The sequence below is a fragment of the Carlito syrichta genome, unplaced genomic scaffold, assembly GCF_000164805.1.
Source record: "Carlito syrichta isolate Samal-C Ts95f unplaced genomic scaffold, Tarsius_syrichta-2.0.1 Scaffold81542, whole genome shotgun sequence".
In the NCBI taxonomy this organism is placed as follows: Eukaryota; Metazoa; Chordata; class Mammalia; order Primates; family Tarsiidae; genus Carlito; species Carlito syrichta.
The window spans coordinates 50,453-76,010 of NW_007025638.1; the positions used below are offsets into that span (position 1 = coordinate 50,453).

At 39.8% G+C, this 25,558-nt stretch overlaps 1 protein-coding gene across 1 annotated transcript in view; it reads left to right on the forward strand.

Moving 5' to 3' along the window:
* FNIP2 (folliculin interacting protein 2) overlaps nucleotides 1-25,558 on the forward strand; it is an 83,366-nt gene that overhangs the window by 23,228 nt on the left and 34,580 nt on the right. Inside the window, exons 6-10 of the mRNA XM_008055346.1 lie at nucleotides 1,117-1,217; nucleotides 3,084-3,155; nucleotides 15,324-15,453; nucleotides 24,115-24,316; nucleotides 24,633-24,721. Coding sequence (XP_008053537.1) covers nucleotides 1,117-1,217; nucleotides 3,084-3,155; nucleotides 15,324-15,453; nucleotides 24,115-24,316; nucleotides 24,633-24,721 — 594 coding nt within the window. The remainder of the gene's footprint in view (nucleotides 1-1,116; nucleotides 1,218-3,083; nucleotides 3,156-15,323; nucleotides 15,454-24,114; nucleotides 24,317-24,632; nucleotides 24,722-25,558) is intronic.

Sequence of the window (25,558 nt, forward strand, 5' to 3'; positions counted from 1 at the left end):
GATGCTCCTTGGGCCATGCAGTACTTTGATTTTCTCTCCTGAATTTTTTGTCTCTAATTTTACAATTCTGCATACTCTAAGAATACTAAAGTGTCTAATAATTTAAGCTCGTCTTGGCACATTTGTTTCATACATTTTGAACTTGCAAGCAGGAATATTTCATATACTTCTTTTTAAAAATAAAAAAAATTCTATTTACTTTGATAAATTTGAAACAAAACCTTATTATAAATTAGTGGAAATGCTTAGAGGTCAAGTAAAGGCTGTTTTTTTAATAACCCTGGAAAATTAAAAATACATTCCTCTGTATATTTGGGTGCCATTGGGAAGTCTGCTTTCTCATCAACAAAATAGCTTTGAATTGGACTGTAATGACTTCAGCCAATATGAAAATTGATGTTTATTTCTTATGAGATTTTTTTTCCAGACCCCTTGAATTACCTGAACATTAATTGCACTAACCTCCCTATAATGAAGATTTAAGTAAAAACTATTTTACTATTTTGACTTCATTATGCTGTTTTTCCTCAGTCTTAATATTTACATTACTTGTTAATAAATACAATAAATTATTAGAATCTGCTTTCCTCACATTTTTTATGAATAATTCTAACTTGTTTGTGAAGAAGTTTGTGAAATCAAACTTTTATAAGAATCATTTCTGTCATGTCTTATTCCTGAAAAATGTTGCTGAATTGCTCATTGATGTTAATTAAGAGTAAAAATTAATTTCATTTTGAAGGTTTATGTAAAAATCCTTGAAATGAATAGCAACATCTTGGGTGTCACTTGCTAAAACAAAATTTAGAAATGAATAGCAATAGCCTAGGAGTCAGTTACAGAAGCAAAATTTTGAGTTTGGTATTCCATTATATAATATGAAATTGTTAGAAATATAGTTTTTTATGGATTGAGCTATCTTCAGAAAGTTTTCATTTTCTTCCAACAGATTTCCCTAAAGTTGCCTATTTAATTTCCTTTAGTAGATGTAAGACTTTATTTATAAAGAAAAATAATGAATTACTGATCATTTGGAGGTCTATTAGGAAACAGCTTTAATAAACTTCTTGACGTTTTTGTCCTCTCTTTCTCCCTTTCTCCTCCCACTGGATTTAGTTTGCAAGACAGCTTTGAATACATCAACCAAGATCCTAATTTGGGAAAACTGAACACGAGTCAGAATAGTTTGGGCCCTTGTCGTGCTGGAAGTAACCTAGGTAAAATCAGACTCATAAACACATTCTTGCTTGCTGAACACCAGTTTTGTGGGTGTGTGCTTTGCTTTATTTGAGTTTGTTGTGTTTTTTGTTTTTTGGGGTTTTTTTTTTGCATTATCTTTAATCTGTGTTTATTTTTGTGTGTGTGTACTCTTTGCCCTCTTCTATGTGTTTCCCTCCTTAGGTCTGCTGCAAGCATGCAGCAGCAAACTGCTGCAGGGGGTAGCCGAAGGAGGACCTCTCCGGCTCACCCGGAGTGCTTCTTTCTTTGCAGGTTTGTGTGGAATGCTGAGTACAGTGTGACCCACACACGTTAGTAAATCCTGTGCAGGGTCTTAGGAAAAATCCTTTTTGTGCCTCTCTAGAAATCCAAGGGGCTCTTGTGATAAGAGATATTAGTTTCAAATGCAGCCAAATTCACGGTGTTTTGAAAATTCCACCAATGAACCTCTGTTGTAAATATCTCTACTAATACTCCAGTGTAAGCTGATTTTGATCTGAAATGAGCCCTTAGTGTTTCTAAGAGGATTACTTTTTCTGATTTTTCTGGGCCTTTTCTGTTGCTATAAAGTGTTTCCCTTTGCCATGGTATCTTTTATCCATTTATTCACCTGCATCCTTACCTGCACGGAATTTCTTTAAAAGTCACTCTAATAAGAGCATGGAAGAAATCAATCAAAATCAATCTCTCTCTCTCTCTCTCTCTCTCTCTCTCTCTCTCTCTCTCTCTCTCTCTCTCTGTATATCTTTCTCTGTCTCTCTTATAGTTTAAACACAATTCCTAGGTTCCTTACAGGTATAGTCATCTTGGTGTCTCTGGGTAAATTGTCAGTTGTGAGATTAACTGGCCTTTCCAGCTAAGGCTGTTGAATGTCTGTTGTAGTCTTGGCATGATTAACAAGTGTGGGAAACCCCCATTACTAACATTTAAACTTGTGAGTATAGCAAATGGTATTTTTCCTTCTGTTCTTCTTTGTTGCCTGAAATATACTAAGCACCATGGCTAATGAAACTGATTGACATCCTAATGAAATTGATCCCCTTCCACCTACTTAGAGTGAGGATAACATGTTTGTATACTGTCTTTAAAATTGTGAAAATAAGCATGCTTCCAAAAATAGCTGACAAGTGTAACAATCAGACAGAGCACTGGGCTTGTACATCGTAAAACTTCACTATATTAACATTACATCTGCCTTCAAGTGCAATACGAGTACAGCCTAGGTCAGTCTGACATATTCCTAGAAGTCTGTAACTTTAGACTGTTTCCTAAAATTCATGCTAGAACACAGTATTATTGTAGAATTCAAAATATCTCTACAATAATACTGTGAAAAGAAGTGGAGGAAGAAATATTTGAAAATGAATATGTGTTTTTTATCTGCCAAGAGTGTGGCTTATAAACAGAGAAACATTTTTGAATTTATGAAATGGTTTTCAAGTATTCATCTTCCCTAAGTTGCTTGCAGTTACTACTGAAACTGATTATAAGGCATTTTTAAAATGCAATGCTATTTAAATACTACTAATAATGAGGAAAATGGCTAAAAAATTCTACCTGAGAATGTTTGTTCATTGCATCAACTGCATCAGTAGTCTATTATTCAGGTTTTTTTGAAAGAGCTGGACATCACTCACAAAAATGTATATGTTGCAATAGCATACAGGCAGATGGTTATTTGGTTCTATTTTCCTTTCATCATCTTTTTATATATTTAATTTTGCCTTTTAGTTACTCTTTATTATAAGCTTATGCCAATCATCAGTAGTAGTCGCCTTTTTGAAATCTAAAAATTACTGTAGTCATCTTTAAAACTTTATCTTTAAAGCGTGCAATAACATGGTTTCCTTATGCCTTTTTCCTAGCACACAGCACACCAGTTGACATGCCAAGCAGAGGACAGAATGAAGACAGAGACAGTGGCATAGCTCGATCAGGTATTTGTACTTCCTGTTATTGGTTTAACTAATAAAATGAATTATCCATTGTGGTATAGATGTGGGAAAGTAGAAGACAGGTAGATAGGCCTCATCATCTAGTTTGGTTTTGTTCCTTTCTATTCTACGAAAGTCTTATGTGTCTGAAGATCTGAAACTTTGATATACAACATCAGTAAGTTATTTTGCAACATAAACTAGTTTTTCTGATATCCCAAATGATACAAGACTAATGTATATTGAGACATTTCTTTCCAGAGAGAAGCTTCCTTGAGCCAGTTGGATGTGCTTGCTGACTATTGAGTATAGAATGAGAGGAAGGCACACATCTGGAAGTAAATCCGTCTGTTACAGTGACCTGGTCACCTTTTCTTCTGTCCTGAAACATGCTGATCTAGACTTTATCTCAGGGACCCTTCTCTCCTTACTTCAGAGCCTAAACTTTTCTATTACTGCTTTTACGATCTCTTGACTTCAGCTTTTGTACACAACTCTGCTTTTGATTTCTGATTTGTGATTTAGATCAGAGGTAGATTTTGTATTGTAAGTGAAGGGTGATGAATGAGTAATCTGGAATTCAAGGAATTGGAGGGTGTGGGGCTTTGCCTGATGAGTACATATTATATGGGCAACCTCTGCCATCCAGTGAGACTCGGGGTGCTCTGCTGGTTTCTTCCATGACACATGGCACCTTCGCCAAATAGGCCACTCAGTGGTACTTGGAGTGGATCTAGGCCTCAGATGCTTTTCTTCCTGGCCTTTTGCTCATTTCTCTCTCCAGCTCCTGCCCTCAGACACCACTCAAAGGTCTTTGTGCTCATGTCATCTCACTCTGTACCACTCTGCTCTCACATTACCAAACAAAATGTGATTTGTTCCTGAGTCCCCTAGTTGGATTTGTATGTTACATACTGTATGTAGCATTTTATTTATGGTTAAAGTTGACATATTTTGATGTTTATAATCTTTTCTGTGAAGTTGGGCTAGGAGTCTTTTGCCAGAAATTGTCACTGATTAGAGCTGATCATTCTCATTTGTAGCTCCTTTTGTACAGTCATAAAATTCAAGACGGTAAAGGGCAAAATATGAAGCACTAAGTGAACTGCTTTTGTTTTGTTTGTATTTGATGTTGCTCAGGATAATTTCCTCATTCCTTGTGGGGCGCTGTCGACTGAGCTTTGAGTTCCATCAGTTGCTCCAAGATGGTGCTTATACATACAAAATCTTAGTGTCCCAAGGCTCAGCTCCCTGCCCTTGTGCTCTCCCCTTCACCCTCAGCAGGACTGCCACGGGACTGGCTGTGTTATGGTTGAAATTCCAGGCAAAAAAGTGTGGGTCTCATCAGAAGTCGAGAGGTGGGAAGCACAACCCTGTCCCCAAGATCACTCTCCATCACACAGTTGTCATCTCGGTGACTGATGTAATTTTGTATGATCACCTTTGTGTGGTGAGAACTCTTTAACCTCTCTGAGAGCAGGAAAGATGAGCAACATTCTACTAGCCACATTCTGAACACTAATATCACAGAGTTTCTGCCCAGCTGTAACCTTATTTTATTTATTTGTTTACTCCCCTTCCTGTTACAGAAGATTGAGAGATTTTGAGGGAACTAATACCAACAGAAACTTCATTAGGAGGAATTTTGGGTTTTCCTAGGTAACCTTTCAGAGTATAATGTAATTGATGTAAATGGCTCATGCTGTATGGGTGGAAATGTCACTTTTTTGATATTCTTCAGACTCTAAAAGACTCTTAAAGCTACCTTTCTGTGTACTTTGAAAATCAGTAAAGTTGAGAGACCAAGCTCAAATTAAAGTGGGAAGTCGACAGTAGCCTGATCTGAATGTTTTCTCGCAGCCCTTGAAGAAACCTGAGACTGACAAGATTGAAGTGGTTGAGGGATGGGGGAAAGTATTGATACAATGTGAATTTGAGAACTGGAGAAAACTGGCTTTCTTTGGTAGTTTGACTTCTATTCCAGGCATTCTTTTCCTTCGGTTTCTGGTCCTTTTGTTGGGAGGGAGAGGGCAGAGATGCCAGGGAAGGCCACAAGTTGCCCTGGTGATTTGCTCCCTGGTGATATGTCATGGGAAATCTGCTCACCTTCAGATGCCACTGACTCACACCTGGGAGCTATGCTGAAATCTCAGATCATCTACATAAATTATATGGAATTCTTCTGCATGGGAGAGATATCTCTTCTCCCCGTTTATATATTCAGTCATTATATCAACTTGGACTCAGCGTATTTCTTTTTTGCTTTGGGCTATAACCCAGTACTACTTTATTTATTCTGCTGCTCAAATTGTTTCGACTTTGGTCACTGGGGGTCCTCACAGGAGGCTCCTGTGCTCCTTTAATATGCCCTCATCTATGAGGGCTGGGTGAGCATTTTGAATACTTCCTTACATCTGGCACTACCAGAGGCTCTGGCGTCATTTTGTATATTTCCTACCCTGGTGCTAGACTCAGTCATTTCTCTACTCATAGAATGTCTCCAGAAAGGGATGCAAGTTGGGACAGGTGTAGCGGGGAAATACTTATTGTATTCTCTTTGGATATTTTGAATGTGTATTCTTTGCATATGTAAATCAAAAGGATAAGTTATTTTAGGGGTTATTTTAGTGGTTGCCATTAGAAATTTTCTGGTAAGAAAAGAGGGATGAGTTTCAGCCATACTAGGTGGTAGTATTGGCCAAGTTCAATGACTGATGGGACATGGGATGTGGGGGAGGAGGGAAAAACCACGGATGACTCTCTCATTTCTAATTTGAGAAAACAAACAATGGTAGGCATTAACCAGTGTAGGGGAGGCAGGAGGCCAGTCAGAGGAGACAGATACTAGTCAACCTGGGCAGAATCAACAGGGGCAGAATCAGCAGGGGAGCAGAGGTTGAGCCTCCTCTTCTACCTATTGCCCCAGGCGTGTACTTGAAGATGGCACCTGAGATGACAGGTATCATCAAGCAAGTCTTCTTTTTCTTTCTTAATCTGGGTACGTAATGCCCCAGTGAGCAGAATTCTGTTCGGAGAGTGCTGCTATAAAGCTATAAATGTACATAAGGATCTTCTAACCATTTCTGTTCTTGTCTACAAAATAAATCTAATTACAATATAGATTTAAAACTAAGGTTTCTGTTCATACACCAAGTCTCATTACCTGCTTTTTTATACTGAATTCAAATCTCACTATAATAAAGTATTAACTTTTTTCATTTTATATTGTTTAATTTGAATTTTTTCTAATTCTTTAAATTTTGACCAGTGAAGAATCTAAAGATATAGATTATTACCCATTTTCTTGTTTGCGTTCCTCAAGGGAAAATTCTCAAATGAAAAATAAGGGCCATGATCAGTTGTGCCAGGTGTCCCTGGGTTCCTGAGGGCCTTCTAGGCTGAGCGTCCCTGGTACCCCTGTGACTGCCTGTGCAGGACTTTCTGTGAGGGCCTTGTGACTTGAGGCCATGAACTAAAATAAGCTCTTGGTTGTACCTCACTACTTTTTTTCCATGAATAAAGTTTAATCAGAGGCTTTCCAACGATGCCTTTTATTTATTTCTTTCTTATTTTTTTATTTTAAAGATGTGGGGTGCAATTCAGGGTTAGGTATACAGATGTTCATTATGCAGGTACCCTTGTTGACGAGGTGTGCCCCTAACAATGCCTTTTAAAATGATCTAAGGCATAAGCTTTGGAGTGAACAGACTTGTTTGGATGGACGAATCATCTTTGTATTCAAGGCATTTAAACATTTAAGAGAATTAAATTTAGTTAAGTAGTCTGTTCCCACCCATTTCCAATTGTGGGCAGGCAGATTTGCTAAGACCCTCTATAGATCGTTGAGTTACAGTTTAAGAGGAACGAAGGATGCAAAAGAAAGGTTTTTCACAGAGCTTTCGGAAGAAGAGACATGAGGTGTGGGCAATCAGGCAGGAATGACTGGATCCTACACCTTACTGCACCACACAAACACCCAGCATCTAAGACATCATCTGTCTAACAGAAGAAGTTAGCTAAGTGCAGTAAGGCGACCAGACTTGCTTTTCTAAAACCCTTTCAGCAAACCTCACAAAATAAACAGTGGTGGTATCTAGCAATAATGTTAAAAATATTTTCCAAAGAAGCGATTTGTTTCCAGTGCTGGGCGTAAACTTGATGTCCTTTCAGCATATACTAAAGTTGTAGGATGTAAAGTTTGAATGTGGACTTAAAAATAGTTTTCCACACTGTCTAGTTCCCAGAATGCCTGCTTGAAAAAGCAAATTAGAATGGCATAAACAGCCTTTTCCTGTAAGTTATCAGGATCCCTTAACCAGAGGAATGACTTAAAAATACCTATGGTCATATCCTCTTTTTCTGTGGTCTTTTTTTATAGTACTGCTTTATGTCAGTGACTATATTTCTGTTTGCCTTTGGCAATTTATTAAATGAAACATAACTTTAAAAAAAAAAAAAAGAAACCAACCCTCACAGACATCCTCTAGGTCTGTATGGTTAAAACCCCATACAGTTTTACAAAGATAAATAGTTAATTGTAATCTATCTTGGGTGGGGCGCAAAACTTTAGATACAGATTCACTTCCAGATGACCTGGCTGTCAACATTTGAAAATAAGAACAATTTGCTCATACACCAACGAAAACCTTTTGTCCCCATCCCAGGTAGAAATCCTTTCCTTATTCCCACCTAATAGAAAAACAAGAGCAAGACATGAAAAAAGGAAAATGGGCCTTCTGGTCGCTACAGAATGAAGCTTGGCTTCTTTCATCCCCTTTGTGCATTTATTAGGAAGGATTGCTGGGGTCTCAATTCTGCACAGTGCAGGGATCAGACCCCTCCCACCCCCACTAACCTCCTGTTGAAGAGGGCAGTAACCTGGCTAAATAATGAAAGTGATTGCCTAACTAGATTTGAGCTTTTGGGGGGAACACCATGTCTGTGTTTTGGGTAGTTTCCTATTGTTTCTGTGTTTTACTGTACTGGTATATCCACATTCCAGCCCACAAGATGGTCAGGTCTGGTGTGCCTGGTCTGTCGGGTGAGGGTTGTGTACCAGTAAGAAAGATGTCTGAATGCTTACCCTATCTTCATTTAGACCTGCCTGCAAGAAACTTGTCTATGTCTGAACTGCTGTAGCTAACCTGCTTCACTATGTGGGAGACATTTTTCTAGGACAGGATGGATAAGTGGCCAAGTGGACATTATCCCTGATCTCACAGAGTTTATGTTCAGTAAAGGGAGACAGATGATAAACAGTAAAACGTAGGCAGCCACTTATCACTAAGGAAAACACATGAAGTGTTCATGGAAGGCCTCGAAGGTGAAGTTTCAGCTGGGACTTGAACACCAGTTAGAACTGGCTTTGTGAATATCAGAGCAAAGAGCTGCTTGTGTGTGGGAAGGGCTGGTGGACGAAGGGTGGGAATGGGCTTGGCACATGTGTGTGTAGGAAATAGAAAGAAAGCTGGCCTGTGGTGAGGAGAGAGTGGGGCAGAGTGAGCTGGGACAGGAAATGAGGAGCCTGATCCCATAAATACATTGTTTATTTTGATGAGAGTGCTTCCAGACACATATATCTGGATGACTGCAGAAAGAGAGGAGTCAGGAGTTATCTGCCACATCCTTTCTGCAGACATCTCCTTGCAAGTAAGAGATGTTTGACAGAGCCTAAATCTGCTCTTCCAGGTCCAGGTTTGGACCTGCCCTGATGATTTGCTGTAGACCTGTTCCTGCACAGAGTTCAAGGGTGTTGCTTGTGTCATGATCACATTTTTCACAGAATAAATAAGCCAGCCTCAAAATTATTTCCATTAAAGAAGTTGTAGCTGCTTCTGATGTCTTGATTTTGTACTTGCTTATTCCAGTGTCAAGGCTATTTCTAGTGACTTACCACTTTAGGTGGTTAATCTAATTAATTCCTTGGAGATGTTTGTTTCTTCTCCCTCAGAACATGAGCTCCATGAGGGCAGAGACTTCCCCAATCTGTTGTGTTGACTGTTCCATCCCTAGCAGCTCATATAGTGCCTGGCATATAGCAGGTGTTCAATGAATATTTGAAGGGGGGGGCTATATGTCCATCCATATATATGGGAGACCCAAAAAAACCCAGAATTTTAAATAAAATATTGTGTATTCTTACATGTTTAAACTTTAGTCACCTTCAAAATACTCTCCGTTTGATACAGTACACCTATCAAGACACTTTTTTCGCTATTCAAAACAGTTTTTGAACTTGTCAATTTTGATGCCTTTTAGTGCTTTTGCTGTTTTTTGTTTCACCTCTTCCACATTGGCAAAAAATTTCCCTTTGAGGACTTTTTTTTATCTAGGGAAACAAACAAAAATGTTGCTCAGGTTGAGATGAGGTGAATATGGAGGGTGGGGTACTGGGGTTATGTCGTTTTGGGTCAAAAACTGCTGAATACTCAGTATGGTGTGGGTAGGTGTATTCATAAATCACCCATCATGAAATGGGCAAATGCATTGAAAGAATCACCAAAAAAATTATCTGAAGCAGAACACAGGCTCTCACAACAACACCAATTGGTACGCTGATGTCAGTGGACTCCTAAGCACTTACCTAGCAGGAGATGTTTGCACCACAAGGAACTACTCTTCAAAAAATAATTCCAGTATTTTTGGGGTCCCCCCTCATTTAAGTAGAATTATGTACAGATTTTTTTGGCAACTATTGATAATTATCTAGTTATTTTTCTATAGAATGCCTGGGGCAGCCTAGCATGGTGACTTATACCTGTAATCCCAGCACTTTGGGAGGCCAAGGTGGGAGGATTGCTTGAGCAAGGAGTTTGAGAACAGACTCAGCAACACAGTGAGACTGTATCTCTACAAAAAAATCAAAAAAAAATAAGTTGGACATGGTGGCATGTACCTGTAGTCCCAGTAACTAGGGAGGTTGAGGTGGAAGGATCATTGAGCCAGAAGGTTGAGACTGTGATGAGCTGTGATCTTGCCACTGCACTCCAACCTGAGTCTGAGACCCTGAGTCAAAAAAATAATGTTTAGGGTGCTCTCCCTTTGAGCCTTTCCACAGCTGACTCTTGTTGGCATTTTCGTCTCAGTTGAGATGTCCCATTTTCAAAAAGGTGTTCTCTGACTACTAATTAGAGCGTTTACCTCTGCCACCCCCATACATCTTTGTCCTAGTTACTTAAAGAAAATCCTAGTGCCTTATTTTCTAGTAGTCACCACAGTCTGAAATCATTTATTCCATGAGTGTAAGCTTAAGGGCAGTTACTCTGCCTGTATTCTTTAAGTTTCCATCTCAGGTCCCTAGCATGTGCCATGCTCTTAGTAAGTGTTCAGTAAATGTGTATCAAGTGAATGGATTTGACTTAGGAGTTGCAGGGCATTATTTGGTCACATCCAAATTCTGAAGTCACATCATCAGTATAGTATTTCTAATAAACTGTCAAAATAGAAAATATTTTTTTCAGAGAAAGTTAAACATTAATCTTGAACTTGAATGGTGCATGCCAAGAAGAACAGCAATCAGCATTTAAAATGTTCAGACTTATTCTTTTTCTCATTGTTAACTTCTGCAGAAATAAATGGGTGTTAGTTGAAGACTTCTCTTTATACGGGAGGGTGGGGATGAAAGCACAGTTTTAAAATTGAGTATTATCCAAGCATAAAAGTGTTCTCTTTTTTTGAGTCAGAGTTTCACTCTGTCTCCCAGACTGCCATACAATGGCATGATTACTGCTCACCACAGCCTCGAACTCTTAGGCTCAAGTGATCCTTCTGCCCTAGCTTCCTTACTAGCTGGGACCATAGGTGTATACTGCCACCATGCCTGGCTAATTTTTTTTTTTTTTTTTTTTTTTTTTTTACTTTTTATAGAGACAGGGTCTCACTATGTTGCCTAGGCTCAAGCAGACCTCCTGCCTCAGCCTCTCAAAGTTCTGGGATTATAGGCGTGAGCTACCTATAGGCGTTGCTGGGCATAAAATGTTAACAGTAGTCTTCTGGTATGCAACTGGGGTAATTTTTCTTTTCCTACTAATGAATAAAACTTCAAAAGTCTTTGCAATCTGTAGTAACTTTTTAGTAACTTTTTTTCTAATTATAAAAGTGTTATAGAAAGAAGAGTGATACTGAAGTATTAAGGAGTGTTAGATATAGCACTTTTAAAAATTAAACTAAGCCTGTGAATAATCTAACCAAAAGTCTTACATTTTGTAACTGAGGCGCTAACAGAGGGCTCAGCTAGGGTTGGAACCCACACCACTAAGCTGTCATATCAAAGCTGTTTTCAGTATCCTGTAGATTACAGGCCCAGCTCCAAAGGTAATGAATCAACTTGGTAAGCCTATGTGTAGCTGTTTTGTTTTTTTTAAGCAATGAGGTCTCGCTGTTGATCAGGCTGGTGGACTTGAACTGGACTCAAGCCATTCTCTCACCTCCGCCTCCCAAGTCACTACCAGCTTCGCATAGCTTTGTTTTTGAACAAGCGCCCCAGATGCAGATCCACTGTGGAGTTCAAGCCTGTACCAGTCTGCACTGCCTTTCAGACCACACTCAGATGCACTCACACTGATTGAACAGATACCTGAATCTACCCTGTTGTCATGAAAATGGCAATGACTTGTGGGTTAAGATTAGTCTTCCTTTTGCATTTGAAAGTTGAACTGTATTGTTATCTAATAATAAAATGTTTTATTTTGTGTTACCTAATAAAATCTTAAATAATAAAGTATTTTGGATGAAGAAATGCTGGGTAGCACCAAGCCAACACTTTAACTTATGTCTCATTTGTATACCATAATAATTCTCATCAGGAAAAGAATGTTCTCTTCTGTTTTTTACATTCCTTGCCTTCCCTTTCATGTCTCGATAACAAGTCCTAAGTTCTTTCATAATTCACTAATCAGAGCTGATAATCTTTTAGCACTCTAAAATATCTTTCTCAACTTCCTTCCAAGATTTGACAAAGGGAGTGAATGACTAACATGTGTTGTGTGGGACACTGGGTTTAATGTTGCACATGTATTTATTTGTTTAATCTTCACAGGACCTTAGGAAATAGGTCTGTATTTTTCAGATTTTTAATTTGTCTGCAACCCATGCTAAACTATTTTACATCATGATCCAGTGACAAAAATCTTCATATATAACGGACAAAAGATTCATGGATTAATATTAACAGCACAGTATAGTCTATTTTCTTTTCTATTTGTACAATGTTGATTATGCTCCACTAAACAATTCAAAATCTACCAGCTGATTGCAGCTCTCATGAAAAATACTGAGGTGAGATAATTTATTATCCTCATCTTATAGATGAGAAAGCTGACAGGTTAAGTAAACTTCCCAAGTGTCACAGCTACTATGTGATAGAACTGTGATTTGAATCAGGAGCCTGGGCTCTTACTCAATTTGCTAAACTGAATTTTACAGTACAGATAATTTCCAGGATAAATTGGACCTCAGGATCATCTCTGTCTGGTTTCTGTTTTAGGGAGAGAAAGAGTGTGATCCCTTTCACCACTCATAAAGGTCACAACCAACACTCCTGTAACAAAATATAGGCTAAGAAGAGAAAAGCATAACATTTATTTAATCAGAGTTTTGTATGACATAGAAGTCATTAGAAGTAAAGGCCCAAAGACCCAAGGGAAGATTTTTATGCTTAGATTGATGACGAATGGACAGTCATGTAATTGGACAAAAGGAACGATCTAATAGCAATGGACAGAAGGGAAACCCAGCCAGGCCTGTCCATGTGGCATTCTTTTCTCCTTCCTGAAATGAGGGTCTTATGATCTCCTTTTAGATAACATGGGTCTGAGAATTTCTTTATAGCTAGCTCTTACACAGAAAGGTGGGAGAAGGTTAGAGTAATACTTTTAGGTTTTATGTTTGACTTTGAGGGACAGCGTTCTAGCTTCCATGACCTGCCTTGGAAGAAGAAGAATTTTAGTTTCTATCACTTACTTTTGGGGGCAGGAAGGAAAGCAGGAGAAGGTTAGAGACAGACTTGACTTCCCTAACTTTCCAGTGCCCTTCAGCATACCAAAACAATACCCAAAGTATTTGCTTTCAGAGGCAAAGGTGATTAAGAGCTCCAACACTGTGATAGGAAAAAAAGAGGGTCTACTATACAGGTACTCCCTCTCAACCCTGTCTTCTACCTGCCAGGAAGAAGTTGATTTGCTGAGCATATGACAAGGAGAAAGATGAGACCCTAAGTATCTGCAGGCTGGTCTTCTGTTACTGTAAGGAGCTTTGGGCGCTAGGGGACAGGGCAGAAATATCTAACTGGGATGTTTTATTAAGTTATCTAGTGTAACTTTGAGGGAAAACTATCTTCTAACTCCCTTCAAAATTTTCAGTAAAGCTACCTGCTCACTGATACTTGAAATATGAATTTGGTTTTAGGGATTTAAATCTGGTCTTAAGGCCAGGACCAGGTCAGAACAGAGGCAGCCTGCTAGGGCTGGCCACATCTGAGCAACACCTCAGTAAAAAAGTACCTTATATTCAATTGCCTACTGTGTTCAGGGCATGTCCTAGGTACAGGGGAGGCAAAGGTGATGAAGACCTGCCAAATGGATTTTTAGTGAATATTGACTAGATTAGAGGAAAAGCTTCTTTGTGTAAAGAAACTTGAGTCATCACCATGCTTGTAGAATTCTAGACTTGCAGCTCCATGCCGACAGGTTCTGTCCTATCTACCACTGTATCCCAGCTGTCTAGCACAGCACCTGACATACTCTAGCATTTGCTTTTTTAAAATTATTATTGATTAATTGACAAGTAACTCCTACAGTATTTAAGAACTCAAGTCAGGGAGTTAGGTTATTTACATCTGTCTGCAAACATGCCTTATCCAGTGATATGAGCTTAGTGTTCTGTGATCAAAATCAGTTTCCTTTGCCTTATAATTTGCTTCTGAAAATATTGACCAGTCATCTGTAGCACCCCATTTTCTTTTCCACTGGACTAAGTGACATTTCATTGTCTAATTCCTTAGCATAGGAAGTAAAGAACAAGTCTGTCTTCTCCTTCCATTCTTTCAAACCAGTAGGTGGTCATCAAGCAGCTGTGACTTAAAAGAAACCCTGTACCTACCTGAGAGAGACCAGTGCCTCCTTCCTGCCCTTTAGAAATATCTGAACTGGCACTGTCAGCTCACACATCCTGAGGGCCCAAGTGTAAACAACTAAGATGTAGCAGGAGGGGGCAGACAGAGACACAGAGGCAAATAAGTGATCCAAACAGAAAGTGTATTTAAGAGATAGGGGTTTTTTTCAGAGATAAAGGAATAGTGGGAGGATAGAGAAAGGAAGTTGAATATTGTGTATATGGAGACAGGAGACAGGGTACCATGTGAAGAAAATACAGATTTGCCTGAATTTCACCTCAGAATATAGAGTGAAGAAGTAGTCAAGAGGAGGAAATAGGTATAACTAGCATTGAAAGTGGCATTATTTACCAGTTAACAATATAAACAGTTATATGAACCATTTTAGAAATCTTCAGTCTATACTCTGAATGAGTAATAATAATTTTGCATTTGCAATGTGAGGCCTGGTAATTTATGTACTTACTATATCTGTGAGTTTTATTTCCTTTAATTTGTTTTTCTTTTTAAAAATTGTTTTCTTTGCTGTATAGAAATATTAGGAAGAGAGAAATCACAGTCTCCCCCTGCTGGATATGACTGGTAGAACCTGAAGATTTAGGTTAGGTGACATACATTTATTTTTCCAAATTTTGTATTGTGTTAAAATACACGTAACAGTGGGTACGGTGGCTCACACCCGTAATCCCAGCACTTTGAGAAGCTGAGGCTAGATGATTACTTGAGCCCACAGGTTCAAGGCCAGCCTGGGCAACATGATGAGATCTCGTCTCTACAATAAGTAAAAAAAAATTAGCTGGGCGTAATGGCACGTGCCTGTAGTTCCTGCTACTTGGAAAGCTGAGGCAGAAGGATTGCCTAAACCCAGTAGGTCAAGGCTGTGAGGCTCTGACTCAAAAAAAATGAAATAAAATAAAATATACATAACATAACACCACCTTAGCCATTTTTAGATGTACAGCTTAGTGGTATTATAAATACATTCATAATATTGAGCATTCTGTGACTACATAAGAACTCGTTGACCTCAACTTTCACATTCCAAATTTTCTTCCCCACAGCCTCACTAAGCAGTCTTTTGATTACGCCTTTCCCATCTCCAAGCTCCTCTACTTCCTCTTCCAGCAGTTATCAGCGCCGCTGGCTTCGAAGTCAGACAACAAGTTTGGAGAATGGCATCATTCCAAGGAGGTGAGTTACAGGTTTCCTCTTGCTGAGAAAAGTACTCACGCAGACAACTCACTGGAACCGGCAGGGCACCCATACATGCCTGGTGTCAGTGTAAAAAGAGCCCAAACTTCTTGGTTAGTTTCAGCTAAGCTTGAAAACTTCTAAGGAGGGAACAAATAAAAGCTAAAAAAAAAGAAAATAAAAAAGTCTTCCTTTGGAAGATACTGGATAGTTGTTCATGAGCTAGATTTGGTGTTAATTTAACATGAGTGGGCTCTCTCTTTGCATTGGATCCCTTTCAGATGTAGACATTATAAGTAATGAAGGGTGGGCTAAAGCTCTTCCTTGGCTACAGTGATAATAGTGTGGGATTTGCAGATACATGAGGTCAAGGGTTTTTGTGACATATTCTCACTGTAAAACTTAAATTCTTACACAGACATGAGTATGATTATAAATAGAGATGACCTCTAGACATTTTCTGTCTTCATTTCTCTTGGTTTTCGGATCTAAAGTTGAGCTGTGCGCAAAATGTATGTTTGATGTTATGTTAAGAGCTTCCAACCTCTTCCTACAGCCCAAAAATCTTTTTTTTTTTTTGAGTTGGAGTCTCACTCTGTCGCCCAGACTGGAGTGCAGTGGCCGCTTCCAGCCACCACAGCCTCGACCTGCTGGGCTCTGGTGATCCTTCCGCCTCAGCCTTCCAAGTAGCCGGAATTACAGGCATGCGCTACCACGCCTGGCTGATTTTTTGATTTACTGTAGAGATGAGATCTCGCTGCCCAGACGGGTCTCGAACCCACGGGCTCAGGCAATCCACTCACCTCAGCCTCCCAAAGCAAAAATCTTATAGGGGAATTTTTCTGTGTACCTATAAAAAGTCACACGTCAATTAATTGATGTGGTAAATTGACTAGGACTCACCACATGTGGGGATCTATAAGGTATAGAGTTGGTTTAGCTACATGTCTGCACTTAAGGAGTTTACAGGATGTGTGCACATAAACAATGGTATAAAGATGCATGAGAAATGCTACAAGGACACAGTAAGTCCCATGGACTTAGAGAATGGAGAAAAACATAGTGATGGTCATGGGGGGAGTTGGGGAACCCTTCATGGAAAAGAGGGTATGAAGGGACAAGCTAGGAATGAGGGGTCAGTGCGTGCATGGTGCACACAGCAGGCTTCTTGCCTCTCTTCTCCTATCCCTCTCACAGTCCCAGGGGGCCAGGTAGAAAGAAAGATTGTAGCTGTGTCACCCACCAAGGAGCTGCCCTCTGACTGGTGAACGTGAGTAAGATGATTAAAGGCATGGAATTAGGTGTGAAGACAAGTCCTAGCTCTGCCACTTACTAGCTGTGTGGTAGAACAAATTAACCTGGGTTCTAAGAGTTGCTTTCTTGTCTGCAGTGTGCATATTTTACTATTGTAGCCTGTGAGCATGGATGGAGGTTACATGAGATAAAGCAAGCCCACTGTGTAGCCAGGATATGGTCAATAAAATACTGACCAATAGAAATCATTTACCATTATTGTTGCTGTCATTGTCATTACCATTCCCACAACTGTCAGGAGAAGGTGCCATCACTGTCCTCACTGTCATTATGATGGCTTCTGTGATGGGAAGAGATGGATCTTAGAAACCTTCCCTTTTAGAAATCTTTCCTTATACTGAAAATGCATTTTCATCTCTTCAGGTTTAAATCCAAAGAGGAAATAGTGTTCCTCAAGTCACTTTTTCAAAATTCTTCATAACTCTAATTGGAATTCAGACCTAGCATTGGGAACTAATGAATCTCTAGTGAACATATTCCTAAAATAAATATATTACGTTCAGAAAGCTCATGAATATAGAACACACTAGATTTGTGGGACTAGTGCAAAATGAAAATGTACCTCTTGCCCAAAAAACAAGAAAAGTGAATTGATGGTACTGAAAAGATATAATAGAGACAATGGTGGTAGATGAATAACAACATAAGCTTATAAATTCCAATAAATAATAGTTTGGGTGACATACTTTTATATAATATGATAAGTAAGTAATGTGATACCTTGGGTCATAAGATTTTTCTGGCTCACTTTCCTGCAAATTCACTGGTTGGGTCATCAAAATTTATACTTTTAGCAACTTGGCTTCCAGTCAATATAAGTGAAAGTGGTGTCAGTTGTTTGTGGCAAATGATTTTTGATATTTTTTTTACCTGGAGTAGGATCTTTCTGCTGATGCTACATAGCTTTATGTATTATGACAACATTGGGTTAAATATCTGATCAACTTTCAATATACAAATTTTAGTACATCTAGATCAGATGATTCTTATGAAACAATTTTTTTAAAAGATTTAATTCTTCACACAAATCCACTTTGTGTAAGTCTGAATTTAATTCTAGATGTAAATTTATACGAGGTTATTTTAATGTCTCTTCTGACATTTCCTGTAACTTGTGGAGATCTTATAAGAAACTAAAAATGCTCTCATGAGTTATATATAATTCAAATTGCCTGTTTATGTATTCTATCACTGTCTTTAATTATGAAGAAAAGTTTTTAAATGGTCATTCTCTTTAATAATTTGTCATCTGAACTTCACATGAAAACAGCAGTTTTTTATGTCCAGTAGCATAATTTTTACATACAATTTCTGTTTCTACAACTATGACTATTTGCTTTGCAGTGTTATAGCAGTTTTCAAAGCCAGAGATTATAAACTCCTTGCAGATTTATAACAACTCCCTGATATGCTTTATTATAGTTTCCCTGTGTAGGCTTTTCCTTTTTAATAATTTGCTATTGTGGGACTTTGGTCAGAGAGTTGAATATTTGTACAGACTCTGTAGGGACAGGTTCCAGTGATGGATGAGCAAGCCAGCCTCCCACCACAGCTCAGAGAGCTGCCAGAGTCTCTCCTCTTCCTCCCCCCAACCCTCCTGCTGCTGCTGCTTCTGCTATCACCACTGTCACGGCCATCGATCTGGCTCCAAGTTCCAGCCTTGCTGCTTTTGGGTCTTGTAGCATCCTGACCTGCCCAAGATTTGTGTGTGTGCCAGGCTAGTTGCTCAGGGTTGGGGTTGCATGCCCTCAATCCTGGGCTCACACATGTACAAATTGCTGCCAGTGTCTTCACTACTCATGTGCATGTGTAGGCAGGAAAGGGTATGATCCCTTTCCTGCCATCATAAGTGTCACGACTGACACTCCTATAACAAAATACAGGTTAACAAGGGAAAAGTACAACATTTATTTAATCAAAGTTTTACATGATGTGAGCCTTCAGAAATGAAGAACCAAAGACTCAGAGAAAATTGGTTTTATGGTTAGGTTTGATGAAGCATGGATGGCTATGAAGAAACAGGATTGGACAAAGGGCATGATCGAAGGTAGTAGACTTAGCAGGCAAACCCAGTAAGGCCCATCTGTTCTGATTCTTCTTGGCCTCTCTGTGTAGCATTCCTTCCTCTTGGATATGGGGCAGGACCCCTTCTGGAATGAGGGTCTTATGATCTATTTCAGAAAAGATAGGTCAGAGAATTTTTTTTATACAGAAAGGGAAAAAGAGTAGTATTTCTAGATTTTATGTCTGCCTTTGGGGTAAAAGGAGCTTCTGGTTTCTGTGACTCACCTTTAGGAAGGTAAATTTTAGTTTTTATGGATATCCTTGGGGTGGCGGGGTGGGAGTAAGGGGAGCAGGAAAGGACAGGAGAAGGTCAGGAAAGTCTTGCCTCTGAATCCATTTTTTAGTTTAAAGCACTCAGCATGCCAAAGTTCCATACTTTGAGGTATCATTTTCTGACTCCCTCAACACATGCTTCATTGTCTCATTAGATTTCACTTAAACACACAGGTTCAAAGATAAATTAGTGAAAATTCAAGATGGTGATCATAGAACATTAAGCAAAGCCTGGGGCTTTTCTGAGAGCAGGGCCCCATGTGAGCAGGGCCGTGTACCCTTGGAGCTAGCTCTTAACACAGCACTGTTGAGCACTGATGATATAGGTATGGGAAGTGTTTTGGATTTATCACTCTGCCTGTGAAGGTCTCTTTGTTTTAGGGATATTGCAGTTGATCTCTCCCTTTTGACAGATATGTGGCTGGGAAATATTTCTTTTTTTTTTTTAAGAGGCAGAGTCGCTGTCTGTCTTTAGGCTGGAGTACAGTGGTGCAATCAGAGCTCACTGCTGCCTCGAACTCAAGCCATCCTCCCACCTCAGCCTCTGAGTAGCTGGGACTGCAGGTATATACCACCTGGCTGTTTTTTAAAAATTTTTTGTAGACACAGTATCTTGCTGTATTCCCCAGGCTGCTCAAATTCCTGATCTCAATTGATCCTTCTGTCTGGGCCTCCCAGAGTGCTGGGATTATAGGCATGAGCCACCACGCCTGGCTGGGAAAATTAATTTCTCATGCTATAGACAGAACAGTGGGTACCAAACATTTGTGATTGCTTCTGGCTTTGAGAGAAAAGTCACAGTAATTAAAAGCATCCTTCCTAAGAAAGTAAAGGTAGTCAGAAATGATATTCACAATCCTTTTGTTGTTGTTGCTAGAATTGGACAACACTTTATAAAATAGAAGGAGTGATCCTGATATTCACAATTCTTAGCAACTGGCTCCACACCAGCCTCAGGGACCCTGCTGTGCCAGAGGATAAGCTTTGAGCTGGATAGGGAATGGAGCTAAGGTGTTTAACAGCAGGTACACCTGTACTTTCTATAGAGGAAGAGAAGCCTCAGAGATTCCACCACTTAGTGAGAATGTTGAAGCCCTAAGGAGCAGGGTATAAAGTCCCAGGAAGCCTTTTGATTGGAATTATTACATTTAACCAACCATATAAAGCTACTGATGGGATGTTCTTTGACCTACAAAACGTCAGTTTCATATGATCCAATGTAATACGTAGATTCAGTGTAAGTTCACAGCTGACATAAACAACAATTAGATGAAGCAGTCTTGATATCAATTATGGATTGAGATGTACCTAATCATAGTTTTGTTTTATTTATGATCTTGTTGTACTTATAGTGTCAATATAAATGCACCTCCCTCAGTGCTCCAGCTAGCAAAATGCATTGGGTGGCATAAGCACCAGCAGGTGGTTTAGGCTTCGTGTCACGGTCACTACTTACTTGCAATGTCTAATAAATGAACCTAAACTAGAAGATAGAACCCCTGGGTTCTAGCTCTAGCATTGTCACTAAGAAGCCTTCTGTTCCTGAGGCAAATTAATCAAGCACCCTGCCTCAGTTTCCACATTTGCAAAACAGCCTCTATCTTACCTGGTGACTTGCGGTAAAAATATTTTGAGTATTTGGATGCATACTCAAATTTTTTGAAACTTTCTCAAACTTGCTTTGATTGTAAAATGACATTTACATTCTTTTATGATCCCATATAACCTGATATATTCTAGGTGGCATGTTTGATCCGAGACTATGGAGCCCAGTTGCTTGAGTTCAGTGGAGGGACATAGAGAAGTAAGGAAGACTTGTCCACGCGTATAACTGTGGAAGTGTTTCAGAAATTCAGCAGGTGGCACTCTCTACTATGTTTAAACTGGTAGAGAGCTAGCTGCTGTTTATAGGGTGATGAGAATGTGAGCAAAGCTGAATAGGGCTTATTGTTGAATACAGTTTGATTATTAAAGTCCAGTTCAGCCTATGATGAATGACTGATATGGTCATTTTACTTTTTAAAAAGAGGGGAAATGGGAGATGCCTGACAAAGAAGAAAGGACTGCAGTAACTCTTCTTGTGATACAAGCTCAGAAGAATTTCCTAACCAGAAGAAAAAAAAAATTCCTAAACATAGAACAAGGAAGCAAGATCTTAATAGCAGCCCAGCCATGGATCTAGAGACCGTGACTTGGGAGACTTGGAGGGCTGGCAATTGTCAGTAGTGGTTCTACCCTTCAAGATGGAAACTGAGCCCAAATGGAGCAAAGAATTTCAGGTACTTTGGAAAGGAGGAGGGAGCATTGTAAGAAATTGTGTGAAGTTCTAAGGAAGCCTCCAGAATGTTTTTCTGATGATTAGGATCCAGGGATTTCTCAGAGAAAGCTGTTGATGGTTTATGGTAATGCATAGCATTTATAACAGCACTCATCTGGAGTGAGAGCCTTTTACTAATTTATCAGCCATACTTACATCTCCAGGATCTTGCTTGAAGTTGCGGGGAAGCAGTAACATATAACCAAGGTTAGAACAAGATGTCTGTCTCCTTTCCTTTAAAAATCAAATAGTTTTCCTGACCATACAACTTGTCATGTATATATGTTTAATAAAAGCTGGATATGTTTGTTCTTATTTTTATTCTTTTTTAGAGACAAAGCCTCACTCATTCTGTTGCCTAGGCTAGAGTGCAATGGTATAATCACAGCTCACTGCAACCTTGAATACCTGGGCTCAAGAGATCGATCTCTCTTGCCTCAGCCTCCCCAGTAGCTGGTACTATAGGCCTGTGCCACTAAATGCCCAGCTAAATTTTTTAGTTTTAATTTTTTGTAGATGGAGTTTCACTGGGTTCCCCAGGTTGGACTTGAACTCCTGGGCTCAAGCAATTCTCTTACCTCAGCCTCCCCAGTAGCTGGGCCTATGGGTGCCACCATACCCAGCTTAAAATCTGGATAAATCTGAAGTCAAAGTAACGTTATAGGCTATCTATAGAGCACTAAATAAGAAGTTTAAGGCCAAGGGCAAAAGGCTAATTGCCTCAACTTCTGCCCAACATAAGTAATTGTATTGTAATTTGTAGTAAAGACAATGGAACAAGCAGTATCTTCTCACATTTGTCAGAGATATCGGGCTAAATGGTAGTCAGTGAGAAATAGAAAAGGTTTTACATACCACTGTGTGTAGGCTAGGTGCTTTCATTTGCAATAAGTTAGGTCGTTTGTTTTGCTGTCTTTGTAGAAAAAAAAATTAATTTTGTTTTTACTCTTGCTATTAGTAGCTTTGTGGTAGCTGTGCTGGCTTTTCTTCCCCCCCCACCCCCCTGAGTTGGAGTCTCACTGTTGCCCAGGCTGGAGTGCAGTGGCATACTCATGGCCATCCCAATGTGGACCTGCTGGGCTCCAGCGATCCTTCCACCTCAGCCTTCCAAGTAGCTGGAACTACAGGCATGTGCTACCATGCCCAGCTAATTTTTGATTTATTGTAGGGACGGGATCTCACCAAGTTGCCTGGGCTGGTCTCAAACCCGTGGGCTCAGGCAATCCACTTGCCTTGGCCTCCCAAAGTGCTGGGATTCGGGCTTGAGCCACCACGCCCGGCCTGTGCTGGCTTTTCATCAGACTTAAGTAAGAGATATAGACCATATTTGTGAAGCTTACCCCTTAAGACAACTGAATATGTATTCAGAATTTATGGGTTTCCTGGCTTCCTTTTCATAGAAGCAGAGTCTCTTGGGAGAATTATATGTTTGTTTGTTTCTTTAATTTGACAGTAACAGAGGAAAGATGAGTCTTTCTGCTTGAGGGATTTCCTGGAGAGTTTAAGCACATGGCTTAAGCTGAGCATTTAGAGGTATAGAGGAGTTGCTTCCTCTAGTGGATTAATAGTCTTGGGAAAGTCATCCTGGAAGTACCAGTAGAAATATTCAGATATGACACCTTTGTTAAACAGAATGCCATGTAGGATCATTCCTCTTTTGATGTCTCATCTGTTGGTATCTATCAGCCAGAACAAAGGGCCTGTGTTTTGAATGAACAGATATCTCATACTCCTTCCTAAAGACCATCAACCTGACTTAAAATGATCCAGGGGAAAAGGACAAGAGTCTAACCAGAGGTCATTTAAATTACTTCTAAGTTTTTATTTTGTTTTTGTTTTTTTGTATTTTTTGAGTTGGGGTCTCATTCTGTTGGCCAGACCGAATGCAGTGACACAATCACAGCTCACCACAGCCTCAGCCTCCTGCAATCAGGTGATCCTTCTGCCTCAGCCTTATGAGTAGCTGGGACTACAGGTGTATGCTACCACACCTGACTAATTTTTAAAATATTTTTGGAGAGACACAGGGCCTCACTATGTTGCTTAGGCTGATCTCAAACTCCTGGGCTCAAGCGATCCTCATGCCTTGGCCTCTCCAAATGCTGAGATTTACAGGCATGAGCCACTGTACCCAACCTTGATTTTCGTTTGAAGTTTTTTTCATGTTAGGATAACACTGTGTGGCAGGCAAACTGATGTTCTCTTTCTTTTTTTTTCTGTTTTGTTTTTTTTTTTGAGTCAGAGTCTCACTCTGTCACCCAGGCTAGAGTGCAGTGGCTTGCTTATGGCCACCCCAGCGTCGACCTGCTGGGCTCAGGTGATCCTTCTGCCTCAACCTTCCAGGTAGCTGGAACTACAGGCACATGCTATCATGCCTGGCTAACTTTTTGATATATTGTAGAGACAAGGTCTCACCAAGTTGCCCAGGCTGGTCTCAAACCCCTGGGTCAGGCAGTCCTCTCGCCTCAGCCTCCCAAAGTGCTGGGATGACAGACTTGAGCCACCGCGCCCGACTTGTTCTCATTTTTTATGACAAGGAATGAGAAAAGAAGTTGAACTAGAGAGAAAGAAACTTGTAGTTAGGATTTTGAGTGTCTGGATTCTCTTTCTGAATGTTGTTAACTGACATGACAGTGGATCTTCAGTGTGACTTATGGACACATGGCAACTTTTCAAACTTACTTTTCCTCCAGGACAACTGATGAGACATTCAGCTTGGCTGAAGAAACCTGTAGTTCCAATCCAGCTATGGTTAGAAGGAAGAAAATTGCCATCAGCATCATCTTTTCCCTGTGTGAGAAAGAGGAAGCACAAAAGAACTTCCAGGACTTCTTCTTTTCTCATTTTCCCTTGTTTGAATCTCACATGAACAGACTGAAGAGTGCAATTGAAAAGGTAATGAGCATGTGATCCGGTGTCAAATAGAGGAGCTGTTATGGGCTTTAAAAAGGGTGGAGTCTCTCTTCATCTCAGATCACCTTCCTAAGGGAGTGACATCATCCAGAGTGGTAGAGCCTTCAGCGTGTCAGTGTCGGTTACCAGGCACCGGGTTGCTTCAGGAAAGGAGATTACTGCTTTTTCATGATTGACGGCGTTATTACCTTGAGTGTTTTTAATTGATTACATTATATTTTATTAGTAAAGTTCAGTAGATAAGTTATACAATTTATTCTCAAAGAGTAAATTGGCTTGCTTTTTCTCTTCAATAAAGGCCATGATCTCCTGTAGGAAAATAGCAGAGTCGAGTCTCCGAGTCCAGTTTTACGTCGGCCGTCTGATGGAAGCTCTGAGAGACTTCAGGTAAAATGCAAAGCTTGGCACACCCAGCAGGGAATGTTAATGAGTATCAGTAGCAGCAGCAGCCATGGATCTAGGGGTCAAGAAGAACATGACTTGGAAGAATCATGGAACTGGCAGTTGTGAGTCACTTTAGTGGCTCCAGTCTTCAAGCTGGACACTGACACCAAATGAAGAAAAAAATTTAAGTCACCCACTACTGAATAATCCACTACTACTACCTGACAGACAGTCCTTGATATGATTGTTTTTGCCAGGGTGAATGGAGAAAACAAGTATTTAGGTGTCTTTCACAAGACTGTTCATTATCTCATGCCAGCCTCACAAAAGCCCTAAGGGTAATAAGCACTGTGAACCCCACTTTACAGACGTGGAAACTTGAGCTCAGAAATGCCTCTTCAAAACATAGAGTATGCATGTCAGAGAGACATATGTTCTGATTTGCCAAGATAGTCCTAGTTTATAGCCGGTGTCCTCTTGTAAGTGTCCTGGTCTGGATATTGAACTATAGGATCACTCTGGTATCTTCATAGTCAATTTCTAGTTGATGAGCAGAGTTCTTGCTCCTGGCTCTGATTGGGAAGATGAACGGCTTTGAGCAGGAGGGAGTCTTTCCCGTCATGCTGAGTTGGGATCTTTGCACCATTTCTCAGAGCCAATTTCTTGATGGGGAATGGAATCCCACTCCGAGGTAGTCATGAGCTAATTCTATAACTGAAGGATAAAAAAAATTATAATTGTTAGAATATTTTATGATGCTTATAGTATATGCTGGTGAACTTTATGCTGCTACTGGAACAAAACCACAAACCTTTGAACTCTGGCTTATGTGTAAAGTAC